Consider the following 16161-nt stretch of genomic DNA (forward strand, 5'->3'; position numbering starts at 1 on the left):
CCTTTTTCTCAGAATTGCGTGACATAAACTCACAATTCTGTCTTTTCTCTCTCACAAATTCTAGTTTAAATATCGCAATAACACAAACACACACATACACAAAACAGAACCTCAATTTTGCGTATAAGAAAATGAATATAGGCTATATATATATTTTTTTTTTCTAAAAATAGTAAAAATATATTGTTAATATATTTTTGATTTGATTAATTTATTCTATTTTTTTAAAATAAAATTAGTGATTTAAATCAGCATAAATCAATTCCTACCATGCTGTATACATAAAATTTTAATAATTTAATCAATAAATTGTATTCGTATATTTAATTTGTATAGTTTGTAAACCCCTTATACATATCGGAAATATCATTGCAATTATGATGAAAGTGAACGTTGATTTGAGCTGTCAAGCCTGAGACTTTGAATATGGTGCGTGAGTCATATGAACTGCTGTTATGATGCTTTATGATTCTTTCTAAGCCGGAGAGCTTCGGTCCTGATTCATTATAATTGCATGTATTCAAATGAGCGTCTTTTGTGCTCCGCATTCAGGTTTGGAACGACACGAGGGTGAGTAAATGATGACACAATTTACATTTTTGGGTGAATTATGAATTATTCCTTTAATATAAACCAAGAAGCAGATCCCATAGAAATGAAGTGATATTTCTGTGGTTCTCTCTCTGAATAATTAAGATAATATAGTCACGTATGATGAAATCTCTCTGTAGAAGGACATTCTTGTAACACATCACTGCGGTTTGTGTCTTTTCCTTTCTTTTTGTTTCTTGGGGTTTGTTTCCTACGTACTTGTTCTATGTTGTGAAATGTGAATGTATAAAAAAAACTTGTGATAAAGCAACTTGTACGATTAAACTTTATTATTGTGATTATTATTATCATTGCTGCGGTTTAAACAGAGACTTAAGGTCAGAATCCTGATCTACAGCAAACTAAACTGCTATATCGTTATTTGTAATGTAAATGTATTTCTACATATACATTTCTACATACATTATTCCTTTATATTAAATAGTTATTAGATACTTAAAATAATATTTTTTTGTGAGTTCATTTATATTCATTTTATATTTACCGTAGTATGTAGGCCTGGGAGTTCATCTATTCTGGGAGTTCTTGATCTGCATTTTGGATTCACATTTATAATATCTGGTGTATTATTATTGTGATAATGTTATGAAGGGATCAGTTTCTGCAATCCATAAATGGAGGTCAAACTAAAGATGCAGACGTCAGTAAGTAATGAAAACCACGGTTTCATTTATACATTTTTTTATTTGAACACTTAGAATTATAAAAATATAGCATACAAGGAACAAGAATAAACGGGGAAAATGAGCAACCAGTGTTGCATAACCAGTAAACCAACTCAATCCTGCAGTGACCTCTTGATGCTGGGCACCAGTTTGCCTTTTAGTGGAGAATCACTGAACTACAGTTGCATTGCAATAAAAGTTTATTGCTGCATACAGTTATAATTTTGATGATAAATTTGGATATATATTTTAATAGTCTGAACAAGTTATTAAACATGAATAAACAGTGCAAATATTGAAGAAGAGGTTGAGTAAAAATGAATATGAAATATATTGCATATATTTAGCAAAATGCTCCTTTATATTGTTTATTTGTCGAGCTACGGACACTGAATGGCTTTTCCCGGCTAAATATAACGTTACTTGACATATTACAAGCTGTTTTATTGAGATCTTTTCATGCTTGGAAATGATTACATGACGCATTTCGGCAAGTTGTCCTGTATCTTTCAACATACCTTCTGATGTTCATTCATGTTTATGCTATAACTAGTAGTAAAGAGAGATGATCAGTTTCCCCTTTGGTTACTGGTAGGGTTGGATTGGGATTAGACAGTATTTAGGGAACATTGGTGGAAAAGACTTCGACAAAACTAAAATTTGAGAATTTGAGAATTTATATCAGAAGTCAAAATGAGAATTGATCATTGGTAAATCATAATGTGGTGCTTTTTCTTCCAAGTTCTTTCATCCTTTTTATTTGCTTGTTTGTTTCTTCTCCTGTTTTACAGTGTTACACCAAACTCTGTGAACCATCGGATTATGTGATCGTAGTGGTCGCTTCAAAATGAACAAATCTTTTTTCAAGTCAGTTCGTTAATTTCAGCAGAATATAATTAAAATGTTACATGTTAATAGCCAAATTCCCCAAACACATCAAATGTTGATCACATTTAGAATAAGAAAAAAATTGCAATGCAAGGCCAAATTATGAGAAACAGAAACGATGAATTCATTGCTTATCTGGGTCTTCAGGCTATGCAGTCTGTTAGTTTACCTCACCTCCCGATCTGAGCCGTTCGTTCATCACGTGACATAATGTGAACAAACAAACCTAACCCGAACCCGAAGACTCGAGAAGTGAACTAATAATTTCTGTTTCCTGTACAGCGCATGCACGGTCAACACAAAATAAACAAATAACTCTCTGTTCCTAAGTCATATCAAAGATTCATTCCAAATGACCGTTCATGACCGACCCATCATTATTCTCCAGGTCCCATTGTGTGGTACACCGCCTCCTGCCTCGTAACCCACCTCAGCCTTGTCCTTGTCCAGCATGTGGTAAACTGGTGAATTGGATTTTATCAAAGTCTCCACTTGTCCACCTTTCCATCACCTGAAAACTGAATCCTCTATGTTTTCTGCGCTTCAGCGCGATCAGCACCACGATCAACACCCCGAGAACCATCAGAATCACAGCCATAATGATGGCCAGCACATTTACAGACTCTGGTTGTGCTGTGAGAAAGAAGGAGAATGCATTTTTTAATGCTAAAAATAATGAGAAGTGGTGAAGTAAGAATTGGAAGTGACTGTAGTTCATTATGAGTAATGTCAACATTAAAATGCACGGACAATGAAAGTGTTCATACAGTTCTGCGTGCATGTGTTTTTTGCCCTGAAACTGGGTGTAGCCGATACTTATATATAACAAATGTTTTTTTTGGCAGGTTATTATCGTTTAACTAAAACCTGAAATTAAGTAGCTGAGATTTAACTTATTTTATTTCAGTTAGTTGCCAATTATGCCAAAGCAACATTTCAAATGTTCATTAAGTTTCAGTTGAAGCACTAAAATTACTTCTAAGTCTAAGTAGCATGTGTGTGCATGTGTGTGTGTGTGTGTGTGTGTGTGTGTGTTTAGGTACCTGTGTAGCTGTAAACGTTGCTGAAACGGGAGAAACCTTTCCCACACACCCTCCGGCAGCAGTACAGTCCTCCTTCCTTCACGGTAATAATGTGTGTATTTTCAGGCAGTCTTTGGCGTGGGTGATTAGGGGGTGTGTGATACCAGTAACAGGACGTGCAGACGGCAGGACAGTCTCTGCATAAACACTCCAGACGGTTAGGAGACGTTGAATCCACTGTAGTAGCAGGAGGCCCACCTGAACCACACACAGATATGACTTACAAAAGAATTGATTCAGTGGTTGTTCCTGTAACTCAGCTCGTAGGATAGTGACTTAACGTTAGCTAAGGTCATGGGTTAAATTCCCAGTGAATGCGTATCCTGATAAGGATAAAAGCATCTGACAAATGTATAAATGAAACCGCTCTGACAGATCCAGTGAGTAATTCGTTAGACTAATTCGAACCGATAACGTGTGAGTCGTTCTGACTGATTCACTAAAAGAGTTGACTCATAAGAGTCATTTGTTCATGAATCAGACTATAGGCTACTGGTGAAGCGGTATGCTTGCTTTTTTTTCTAATCATTACAATTATTATTACTAGTAATGTTTTATAATAATTTATATATAACTGATATATTCATACATATCTCATTTGTACTGCAAACTTAGTGTAAAGTATTATTATATATAAATATTGCTTAAATATATATTTTTTTATTTATACTAGTATTATTTTTATTATTATTAATGTAATCCTTTTTATTATAATTATTATTATATACTATCACATGGCACTCTTACATATACAGTATTCAGGAATGCCATGGTACCATGTCCAAAAAATACTTTCTAGTTCTAGTAGTGGTTGTGTATAAATGAAGGCGAGAGGTGAGGCAGTTATTGTAATGTTTACCTATAACTTTTAACTCCTGGGTATCAGAATCTCCTTCCTGCTGGGCAGCGTCTGCACTGATGTGGCTGTACCTGTAGGTGGCGTGACATCTGTACTGTCCGGCATTGGCTTGTGTGGCGTTGGTGATGATGTATGTGTCGTTTTTTATTTCTACGATTGACTTATTATCCTTATAGAATGTAGCCTTTTCTGCTTTCCCACCCCAGACTGCACACCTGAGAGCCACGCTCTCCCCCAACAGTGCAGGAGCGGCTGGAGGGTCCAACATCACCTTGAGCTCTGAGACACACAGACACACAGAGACACAGGTCAGACATCCATCATCTACTGCTGCACGAACCTGATGCTTCATTTAAAGTATGGTGTTACTGACATTAACTACAGACTACTGGCTGTTTAAGAAAAAGGGATTCAAAATGTATATTGGAATTTTGGGAATTTAATCTATAATGATCAACTTTGTCTTTGTTAGTCAATAGTTGCCATACAGTAGGAGGATAGACGAATAAACCCTGATCTTGGAGAAGTGTCAGACTTTATATTGAGATCTGACTTTTACAGACTTTGATGTTTTGGCAAGTCTGAGCACAGTTTGAGCTATTGTTGAGATTCGCCCTGTAACTATAGAGGTGACAGATGTGAGGTGTCTTTTCCTCAACATCTGAGAATCAGTTTCCATTTGCTCTCCAGTTTAGTCCCATGGCTCTTTATGGAAGGAGGAGGACCTGATTCAAGGAGTCAGAAATCCTTAATCTAAACCAGAGGACATGGTCTATTACTTGACTATTACATTCAGATTTAATTATTGTGAAAATTCAATATACTCTAACATCACTTGCTTAACATGTTCAAGAGCACGTAAGACTGATGGGAACTAGCTTGTGGTCAGAAAAAAAAATTCTAGGAAACTCAGTGAGATCCAGTGTTGTTTTGGACTCCATTGAATTTATCTGCGTCCATGCAATTAATCTACAAATCATGAAACTACATGAAAGCGAGTAAATAATGACAGAATTAGTATTTTTGTATTTCCCTTTAACTACACAGGGGATCTGAAATGCAACAGGGAAATGAGGAAGGAGTCACCTGTCATTTTCAGCGTCACAGCATTGCTTCGTCGTGTACCGTTCTTGCACCAGAAAGTCGCTCTTTTTGCTTCTTTCAATTCTGCATATATAACAGCCATCATCTTGTTCCGAACATCGGTGTTTAGCCTGAAGCCGCTCTCTCCCCGCAACACAAAACACTTCCAGCCATGCGCATCATCGTCCACATGCAGCACCAGGTTTCTTCCACCACCTTTGGACATCACAGCGCCACCTATAGATGGAGAGAGCTGAGCGTGAGGCTCCAGCTCTGAGAGAGAGAGAGAGATGATGAGGAACAGATGATCATGAGGGAACGTTTAGAGTTCTTTAGGATGGTGTTCATACCTTCGACAGTGAGTGTGTACGGGTCGCTTTTCGTTCCGCCCCGCTCACATTCGTACGTCCCGTTGTCTTTTGATGTCACTGCTGTAAGAAGCATTGAAGAACCCTGATGTGATTGTGGATCTCCATTAATGAACCATTTTATCTGTTGTTCACCCCCTCCTTTACAGATCAGAGTGACGTCATCTCCAACAAACACATCTGAGAACCACGGCAGGAGAGACACTGAGAGAAAGAATACAGACACGTCTTCTGTAACGCCAGGTTGTCTGACTACTTTACTATAGTAAAATACACTGCCCGTCAAAAAAAGATGTCCAGATTCATCAGGCTCAGATTGTGAAAGAATGGTTGTGAAAAGCTTGAAGAATCATTTTCTCACATGAATCCAGAGCTAAAATTCATTGAAAGTGTTTGGGATGTGCTGGAGGAGACTTTACAGAGTGCTGGACTCTTGCATTGACAACACAAGATCTTGATGACCTCTTGATTGAACTTTTTTTTCAATCGAGATGTAAATACATTTTTGGTCTGGACTCAGAGCTGCCGATTCATGTGTGAAAATGATTCTTCAAGCTCCTCACAACCATTCTTTCACAATCTGAGCCTGATGAATCTGGACATTGTCATCCTGGAATATGGCCATCAGGCCATGATGTTCTTCATACATGGTTGTTTAAGAAATTTAAGAACGACAGGAATTACTTTGGACAAGGCTGGAGGTTCATTATAAATGACCCTCAGTGAGGTACTTACTGACACTAGAAACATCAGTATGCTGGTTGGGTGAAATGATGAGGTTTCCTGCACCAAAGTTCTGCAGATCTGCATTGTTTTTTTCTTAATGCTGTGCTTTATAATAGATTTGATAGTATCTCTTTTTTTTAGCTCCTCTGATCTTGTGCACAATGAAAATGTGTGTATTTACCTGTTGGTTTTTCTCCCTTGTCTTCTCTTATGAGAGCCAACAACACTGTGACATAAAAAGATAAATCAAATTATTTCTGCACTAACAAACTATATCTTTAATTGTAATTTGCAGCTTGATTGACAATGAAATTAGACGGCGGCACCCAGTCAGTTTCGGGTGAATCATGACTCAAGAGTGGGGTATTGGCGATTGGCCCACTGGGAAAGGTTCAGGTGCTCCCGATGGCCAGTCTACTCCACAGCCAATCACAGGCCCCCTCCTGGCTCGGGTCCTGGGGCTTTGGCCCCGCCAACCCTATTGTTAATGGGGCCCTGGCTGTGCTGATATTGTGCATCATAAATTGAAAATAAATCTTAAAAAAAAAATGGCAGTGAAATGCAAATCTGTGTAACAAAATGATCATATTAGTGATATAATTAATATTTCTGTGAAATCTGCAATAAAATTGGATAATTTTTTGGGAACATTTTCAACATTTATCATCATTTAATGTCAATTAACCAGACAAACAAAGCTTATTAAACCATTTGCCTCTTCTGTTGCAGGAAAACTGCAAACTGGTTGGTTTGATTTAAAATTCAACATGAATGTAGCAAATATCAACAGAATCACAAACCCATTACACAGAATCAGACAATAAGATGATGCTGCATAAACTCTTGTGTTTTTACCTGACAGTGTCAGCAGAGACCTCATGTCCATCAGCCGAGCCACGCTGTCCGTCTATCAGAAAGTGAAATATGGGGAAGTGGACTTCAACAATAACCTAACAAAAATAAAACAGGTACGGTAGTTATATTTAAGGTGTTTACAAATTCAAAACAGTCCAAAAACACAATTCCTTCAAATTAAGCTGAAGTTCTGTTTCGAGGGGTGGCAATCTGGCTTTGCCAAGAGGAAAGATGACATGAGCTATGACTATTCTGTAATCTAATTTAGGACACAGAGCCATATCCCTTTACACTGGCATCTGAAAATTGTGCAGTTGCGCCAAAACCATGTGGCTTCAAATAATAGTCAACTGTAAATGCATTAATCTGATCCAGACCAGTAACCCATTCAATCATTGTTGGTCAAGAACTGGAGGAATCTCATCATTCTAGCTATAAATTGTCCTGCATGATTCCTGTAAAATGAGCTTGACTGGAAGGTACCCTAAAGGCCTCATTATACTTCTGCGTCGAACTCACGCCGTAGCTACGTCGTAGGCTGTGTGTAGCGCGCGTACCCTGACGTGCACCTCTCCAAAAATGTAACAACGCGTCAACTCTACGCGGACGCAAGCACTGTGATTGGTCTGCTAGGACCGCTCCCTCAGGTTTCACATGCTCCCTCTGCAAGTGTAATTGCACGTCAACGCAGACAACGACGCAGAAGTATAAATGAAAACCAACGCGTTGCCTACAGCGTAGAGGCTCCGGCGTAGTTCCGACGCAGAAGTATAAATCAGCCTTAAGGATCATAGACTGAGCCGATCACTGACAAAATCCCACGGGCACGTCTACTATGATTTGCCCTTTACAGAGTACAGACAGTCTTGAAACTGAGAGGGTCTGTCTGCACTCACCATTGGAGCCCTAGAGCCCTTTCCATCCGCAGTCGATCTCGCTCCATGTTAAGCTCACTGATATTATTTGATCTGTCTTGCTCTGGAATGGATTGCAAGACCTCACAACTGTTGCTGTCCCTCTGTGTCAGATGGAAACTACCGTAAGAGCAGCCAGATCTTTGGCAATCTGAATTGCTTGCTTTCTTCTCTGCTCTCCACATAATCGTCCATATCGAAATTCTTGTAAACAGTGTTCATTTCCTCTTTCCGTCTCCACATGAATGCCGGGCAGATAACTTGGATTTAGTAGAGACAGATCTGTGCCGTTTGTATGACTGCACACCCGAGTTTCATAACAGCTCACTGGTTTTCCTCTTGATGTTGTTTTAGGCACTCTTATTGACAATAACAGGAAACTCCACCAGCCGCACCGATTTGGAACCATGTTTCATGGTTTTCTCTCTTCATTGTAAAATACAAATAGCAGAGGTGTCATGCCCATTCAAACCGAGGGGAAAAATGGATTTGAATGCAGCTTCCAAAAGACAAAAAAATTATATTTTTTACATTTGATAATTAACCCTTTAAAGGAGACATATCATGCTTTTAAATTGTTCCTTTTTACATATAAATCATACATTTGTAGTCTATATAAAGCGGAACTGCAATGCTTGGGTCTGAATTCTTCATTATTATAGCTCCACAAGCCCCCTTTTTACCCCTTTTCTGATGTGCGTCTCAGAGCAACCCGTTTTGGTGCGGTCTCTTTAAAAAACATTGAGACACTTCATACCCCGCCCCCTCTCCAGGTTACAGAGGTTCAACTCCACCCCGTTCGGCCATTTTTGTAGTCTGATAGCAGAGATAGGATTACTAGCGGCACAGAAACTTTTTATTCACACGTTATTAACAAAATGTCAACAACGGAAGACTTGTCCAGCCAGCCTTACATGTTCGAGCCAGAGTCGGAGCCGGAGCGAGATAAAAATGTAGACGACGAACCTGCAGAACAACGTCTTCATATGGATGTATCGCAATGGTATGTTACTGTATTTACACATGAAACTTTGGTCTTCCGACCTTTTACCACCGTGTCGATTTATTTTGATTAATATGTGCGAGGGAGAGCGAGCAAGACAGCTTCTTTTGGAGACGGTGAAGTCATGTTTACACCATAGACAGTAGGGCTCCGAGAGATAGAGAGAGCGCCCGCGCGACCGGGTCTCTCTCTCTCTCTCTCTCTCTCTTTGCTCGTTCTTTCAGTCAAACATGCGCCACAAGCGCGGCAGTTCATCTACATTAGACGGTGTAATGAAGCGTGTGGTAGTGATGTTACATATGACACTGAAGCCTGTTTTATGCTTCTGCGTCGAACTGCCGCCGTAGCTATGTCGTAGGCTGTGTATAGCGCGCGTACCCTACGGCGTACCCTGACGTGCACCTCTCCAAAAATGTAACAACGCGTCAATTCTACGCGGACACAAGCGCTGTGATTGGTCTGCCAGAACCCCTCCCTCGGGGTTTCACACGCTCCCTAGGTACGCGTCAACGCGGACAACAACACAGAAGTATAAATTAAAACCAACACGTTGCCTACGGCGTATAGGCTCCGGCGTAGGTCCGACGCAGAAGTATAATGAGGCCTTGAAGCTTCGATGCGCGTATCACATAAGCGACACAATTTGTAGTGAAGCCCCGTATCGATGCGTGTATTGGTTTACTAGAGTCACGTGATCGATGACAAACGAAGCCTCACTTTCTGTCCAGTCACGTGCGCGTTTCGCTTTGGTTGTCAGAAGGCTCGAACTTCAGATCGTATTTAACGAGTCATTGTTGCCTCAGTCTGGTTGATATTTACAATTATTGACATTTAATAACAGATGATCCTATCAGACAATGTCCTTATTCATTTTGTGTGTGTGTGTGTGTGTGTGTAGAGAGAGAGAGAGAGAGAGAGAGAGAGAGAGAGAGTAGGCCTACATTAAATCTTATTGAATCATAAGCTACTATATTTTATTGTCACACTTTAATGGGAAAATGAATTTATTTAATGAACAAATCAAACACAAACATGTAAGGCTTTTATTTGTACACATAACATTGAAACTATGGAGTGTGTTGTGGTTGCTTCATCTGCCAGAGCTTCTAACACAGGCTTCTGGCTGCTTTATTTTAAATAAGCGCCAGATGGCGCTGTTCTCGCCGCTGTTCTCGACACTCTCGAAGCTTTGAATCTTTTCCCGGAACAGTCAGGGGAAAGCCTCAGTGATTCATGAGGCTTCATTTCCCCATCCCTAGCGTGTGGGTTACTACATCCAACAACCGAACATTTTAACTTACCCTCTCGTAACTTCTGCATCCAGCTTGGACTACAAAATTGCAGCGATAAATAATAATGGCGGATTGCTCGAAGTGTTGGGCCGGAAGTCAATGTCCTTATTTGGCAGTTCCACTGCAAATACTGTGACGTATTAGTTCGCAAAACGTCATAGATAACAGAAAAATCTGAACCGGTTGAAAAATATGACCAAAACAGAATATAAAGATATCAACGAAGCACCTGAAGAGAATAATTTCATCTTTTCTGTACTTCTAAACACTCCAAATATACAACAAAATGCATTTAAGGGCTAAAAAAGTGCATTTAGCATGATATGTCCCCTTTAAAGCGTACGATCACACCGGTGTGATTAGAATGTTCAGTGCGTCACATGATCAACTGCTAAATTAAAGGTGCTCTAAGCGATGTTGGGTGAACTTACTTCTTGCTGACATTCAAAGTAGGGCTGGGCGATATATCGATATAAAAAATATATCGATATATTTTGAAATGCGATATGGAATTAGACCATATCGCATATGTTACAATCTATCTGTAAATTTTTGTTTATAATAGTATTCAACTCTATATTTATTCAGTACATATCCATGTTCTGCACTTATGGAACCACTGTATATCCTGCACTTGCTGCTATTGCACTTCTGGTTAGACCTAAACTGCATTTCGTTGCCTTGTACCTGTACTTGTGTAATGACAATAAAGTTGAATCTAATCTAATCTAATCTAATATCGATATAGTTCAAATTTTCAAATAGTCCGCCCCTCCTTCCACTCTGCGCGCGTGTTTAGAGCATGTTATGTTCTGAGAGGCGAATCATGACTACTTCAGAAAACCCAGCACAATAGGAACTAACAGGCAGTGACATGTACGCTGAAATAAAGTTTTTCACCTCAGAAACACGGACTTTCTTGTCCTGTCAGCCGTTATACTGTGCTCGGAGCGCACACTCTTCAATTGCACGCGCAAATGCGGCGGCGCGCGCGCTGTGTATTGCTTCACTGTAGGCTATATAAAGGGCAAAAGAAACTATACGAGCATGCAACACCGTTACGTTGTAAATTACAAAATAGTTTCCATGTTTCATTAACAGTTATTGTTAATATTGTGTATTCACCATGGTAACTGTCGTTTACTTTATTTTTCTTTGTGTTATTTTTTATATTTTTAAATGACTGTAGTGGCTCATACCACATTGTATTAACAAAAACTAGTTTGGGACTGCTATTTAATAGCTTTAGCATAGGCCTACTGTTTATTTATTAGTAGCCTACTAGTCTTTACTAGTCATATTTTTACAATTTATGTTAAGTAAAGGGGGACAGTACTTGTGTGTGTGTGTGTGTGTGTGTGTGTGTGTTAACAAATTTTGTGTAAACATGTTATAATTTGCCTATATATATGTAGGCTATATATAAGCAAATTATAACATGTTTACACAAAATTTGTTTATATACACTCACCTAAAGGATTATTAGGAACACCTGTTCAATTTCTCATTAATGCAATTATCTAATCAACCAATCACATGGCAGTTGCTTCAATGCATTTAGGGGTGTGGTCCTGGTCAAGACAATCTCCTGAACTCCAAACTGAATGTCAGAATGGGAAAGAAAGGTGATTTAAGCAATTTTGAGCGTGGCATGGTTTTTGGTGCCAGACGGGCCGGTCTGAGTATTTCACAATCTGCTCAGTTACTGGGATTTTCACGCACAACCATTTCTAGGGTTTACAAAGAATGGTGTGAAAAGGGAAAAACATCCAGTATGCGGCAGTCCTGTGGGCGAAAATGTCTTGTTGATGCTAGAGGTCAGAGGAGAATGGGCCGACTGATTCAAGCTGATAGAAGAGCAACTTTGACTGAAATAACCACTCGTTACAACCGAGGTATGCAGCAAAGCATTTGTGAAGCCACAACACGCACAACCTTGAGGCGGATGGGCTACAACAGCAGAAGACCCCACCGGGTACCACTCATCTCCACTACAAATAGGAAAAAGAGGCTACAATTTGCACGAGCTCACCAAAATTGGACAGTTGAAGACTGGAAAAATGTTGCCTGGTCTGATGAGTCTCGATTTCTGTTGAGACATTCAGATGGTAGAGTCAGAATTTGGCGTAAACAGAATGAGAACATGGATCCATCATGCCTTGTTACCACTGTGCAGGCTAGTGGTGGTGGTGTAATGGTGTGGGGGATGTTTTCTTGGCACACTTTAGGCCCCTTAGTGCCAATTGGGCATCGTTTAAATGCCACGGCCTACCTGAGCATTGTTTCTGACCATGTCCATCCCTTTATGACCACCATGTACCCATCCTCTGATGGCTACTTCCAGCAGGATAATGCACCATGCCACAAATCTCCATCAACTGCAAGATGCTATCCTATCAATATGGGCCAACATTTCTAAAGAATGCTTTCAGCACCTTGTTGAATCAATGCCACGTAGAATTAAGGCAGTTCTGAAGGCGAAAGGGGGTCAAACACAGTATTAGTATGGTGTTCCTAATAATCCTTTAGGTGAGTGTATATTCAATGTAAACTTTGATAATCATAATTAATAAATCACAATTACAATTCCAAGGGAATAATTGGCAATTATGATTTTTGTCATAATCGTGCAGCCCTAAGGTAAAGAAACCTGTTTATAATTTATTAATTTGATTTTGCAACTGTTCACTGAAATAGCCGGTTTCAATAAAACTACTTGTGACATGTCATGTTTGGCTTTGACTTTGACTGAACATTTGCTCTCACTTTGCAGAAAAAATATCGGGATATATATCGTATATCGATATTCAGCCTAAATATATCGGGATATGACTTTTGGTCCATATCGCCCAGCCCTAATTCAAAGTATTGTCAAACAAAACAGAGGCTAGCTCGACCCTCCCTCCTCCTCATCCCGTCCCCTCCCCCTCCCTTCCCGTGCTTCCTGAAACAGTCATGAACCATTTAGAAAAACCAAACTGGATTTAACCTGTCCAGCAAAAACAGAACCACCTGAATGTGTGATTGTAAGCTCTTCTGCCGGCGGAGTTCTCTCCACCTTTTAAACGCTTTCAACCTTTCAAATATAATTTGATGATGTGTTTTATTTATATCCGATATGGTAAAAAGTTTATTTTAATCTTAGAATATTGTTGGTACAAAATGAATAGTGCCCCAAAGTTGTTGAATATCTTTGTTTTGAAGCTATCCTCCGGTTCTACATACAAGGTTTAATGTTTAAGCCAAGAAAGTCCTGGACTAAAATGCATGTTTGAGCTGTTTTAACTGAAAACAACTTGCACTGAGATATCTTAAAATATGACAGTGTCAGTGATATTGTTTTGTCTTAAGATGCACACCAGTAATGTTATTTTCTAATGCACGTTTATAAAATCTACTTAAATGTCCTAATTAAACTAAGGCCTTATCCTGGCTTAATCTAAGCCCTGTCTGTGAAACCAGGCCACTCAGCTATAAGCGATTTGTGCAGAACCATACAGTGTCAGTGCTTATATGCTTTAAATTCATGTTTCTATAAGCTACAAAATACGTGGGAGACTGAATCGATGCAGGACTTATAGTCCTAATATTCTTAATATTCTGGAATAGCGACAGTAAATGTGTTATTTGCTCCTTCAATAATTCAAAAGTATAATTGGATATGATGACACTGCAGTAATTCTGAAAGTGAAAGCAAATTAAAAAAAAAAATCAAATTCTTTCATTTCAAAGATGACGCTGCTATGAATAAGGTCTATAGCTTATAGATAACAGAAGCTAAGACTAACATATTCATACTAAAAGCCAAAAAGACTTCAATTTTGATTTCATGACGACTAAGATGTGATGCTTTTTCAAACTTGGATTTTCTCAGTTTTTGCAACATAGCCTATATCGAGTAACAACAGTTTTTTTTTATTAAGTTTAGGTTAGGTTAGGTTATTTTTAGGCTTCAATAAACACTTTCTACTGCTTGTCTACATCATATAGGCCTAGTACATAAACACAAGCTTAACAGACATTGTAACACATTGCATACATGAACAAGATAAACCATAACAAACAATTCTCTCTTTTTTAAAGTGTGCTCACAACTTTTTTAAATGGCCGTGCAAGTTTGCCAATTTTACCTTAATGTTCCACCGTTTGTGCAGTGTGTGGATGAAGAAATAGCGGCGTCTTCCTCATGCAGCTCTCCTACGATGCATTCTCAGCAACAGTCCAGAGAGATACTCCTCCACGGAAAAACTTTTTTCCTCAGAAGTGCAGCTCGCAGTTTCCTCCTGCAGATCAGTCCACTTGTCCAATAGTCTCCAATTAGATCCATCGAAGAAGACTTAAGTTAAATCCCAACAAATAAAACCAGCTCCCATTACGGTCAAACCTTTTGACTTTCTAGACTTTCAATCGAGCCAATGAAAGAATTTACTTTTTTGATGAAAGAATTTACATGTTTGTCAGATCCCACATGAAGTGATATTTCTGTGGTTCTCTCTGAATATTTAAGATAATAGTCACTTGTGATGAAACATTCTCACTGCCTTTTTCTTTCTTGAGGTTTGTTTTCTGCGCATTTTTTGAAATGTTAATGTATATCAAAAACATATGATAAAGCAACTTATTATTTATTATTGTGATTATTATTATCATTGCTGCAGTTCAAACACAGAGACTAAAAGGTCAAAATCCTGATTTCAATCTACAGCATACCAGACATCCCAAGTCTCCAGGAAGTTCCCGCCAATAAGTTAAAATCTCCCGGAATCTAGAGCGAGCGAGCGAGCAAGAGCGCGCATGCGAGACAGAGACAGGCCGTTTCTCAATATGCGTTCTTGTCTGTACTTGTGTTCTTGTGGACTTGTGAAACGTCATCAGTCGCTGCCCAAGTACTGTCCCAATACACAAGTTTGGATTTTGCGTTGCTTTATTGTTATGAATATACATTACATTGTAGTGTACAGTTGTAGAGTCCATCCCTTGAGCTGAGGGTAGGTTTGGGCGATAAAGCATGGTTGTTATCGTCAATAATTCTTATGTTTGGGTACTGCCGACGGCGTCTGTGCGGGGGTATTATTGCGCAATACCAGCAAGAACACATCATCTCAAACTGTCAGCAGCGTTCTGTGTGCTTGTCACCGTGTGAGTTCATTCTTTCAAGAACAACTAGCAAGAGCGTTCTCCTCAAGAACACAAGTCCGTTCTTTGCATTCTTAGTTTTGAGAAACACCCAGTGAGTCCGTTCCAAACCGTGTAGCACGCGCACGGCCACGGCAGAGCCATAGAGAGAGACCTTGCGTCGCGTGTGTGTGCTAGTGTAGTGTGCTGTAGTGCTATCTTCGGGATACCTCCCTGACATGACTTTTTGCAGGTTGGGATGTCTGGCACACTAAAACTACTGCTTTATACTTACTTATAATAGAAATTAATTTCTATTTATTTATATAGCCTATTTATTTATATATCCTATATATAATTAATTTATATTAAATAGTTAATAGTTGATAGTTAACTAGTAGACACTTAAAATAATATTTGTTTGTGTGTGTGTAGGCCTATATTTACAGTAGTAGGTATTCTTGGAGTTCTTAATCTGCATTTGGGATTCACATTTATAATACCTGGTGTATTGTTGTTGTGATAATGCATCAGAAGTGGAGTTATGAAGGGATCAGTTTCTAAGATCCATAAATGACGGTCAAACTAAAGATGCAGACGTCAGCAAGTTTTCAGGAAAAAGCAATGTATCCGTCTCTATACAAGGAACATGAATAAACTGTATAATCACTGGCAAAAGCAAAAGGACTAACCAGTGAG

The 16161-nt window shown here is 39.0% G+C and overlaps 1 protein-coding gene and 1 gene segment (V, D, J or C); both read right to left on the minus strand.

Annotated features, from left to right (window-relative positions):
* Nucleotides 1-16161, minus strand: part of LOC311284461 (Ig kappa chain V-III region MOPC 63-like) — a 945935-nt gene that overhangs the window by 682069 nt on the left and 247705 nt on the right.
* On the minus strand, nt 1280-15185 carry LOC311283850 (uncharacterized protein). Of its 5 annotated transcripts, XM_084398587.1 has the most exons (9): nt 15058-15185; nt 14478-14683; nt 7139-7233; nt 6465-6509; nt 5540-5761; nt 5193-5462; nt 4107-4385; nt 3209-3445; nt 1280-2798 (listed from the first exon to the last, which is right to left on the minus strand). In XM_084398587.1, the coding sequence occupies exons 3-9, from the start codon at nt 7167-7169 to the stop codon at nt 2596-2598; spliced, it is 1287 nt and encodes a 428-aa protein (XP_084254713.1). In that variant the 5' UTR covers nt 7170-7233; nt 14478-14683; nt 15058-15185; the 3' UTR covers nt 1280-2595. The 5 variants fall into 5 exon arrangements, with proteins under 5 accessions (XP_084254713.1, XP_084254712.1, XP_084254714.1 ...); XM_084398586.1 differs by having other exon boundaries at nt 14478-15168; XM_084398588.1 differs by having other exon boundaries at nt 1301-2798; nt 7139-7190; nt 14478-15168.

This window comes from Rutilus rutilus, assembly GCF_951802725.1.
Source record: "Rutilus rutilus genome assembly, chromosome: 24".
Lineage (NCBI taxonomy): Eukaryota > Metazoa > Chordata > Actinopteri > Cypriniformes > Leuciscidae > Rutilus > Rutilus rutilus.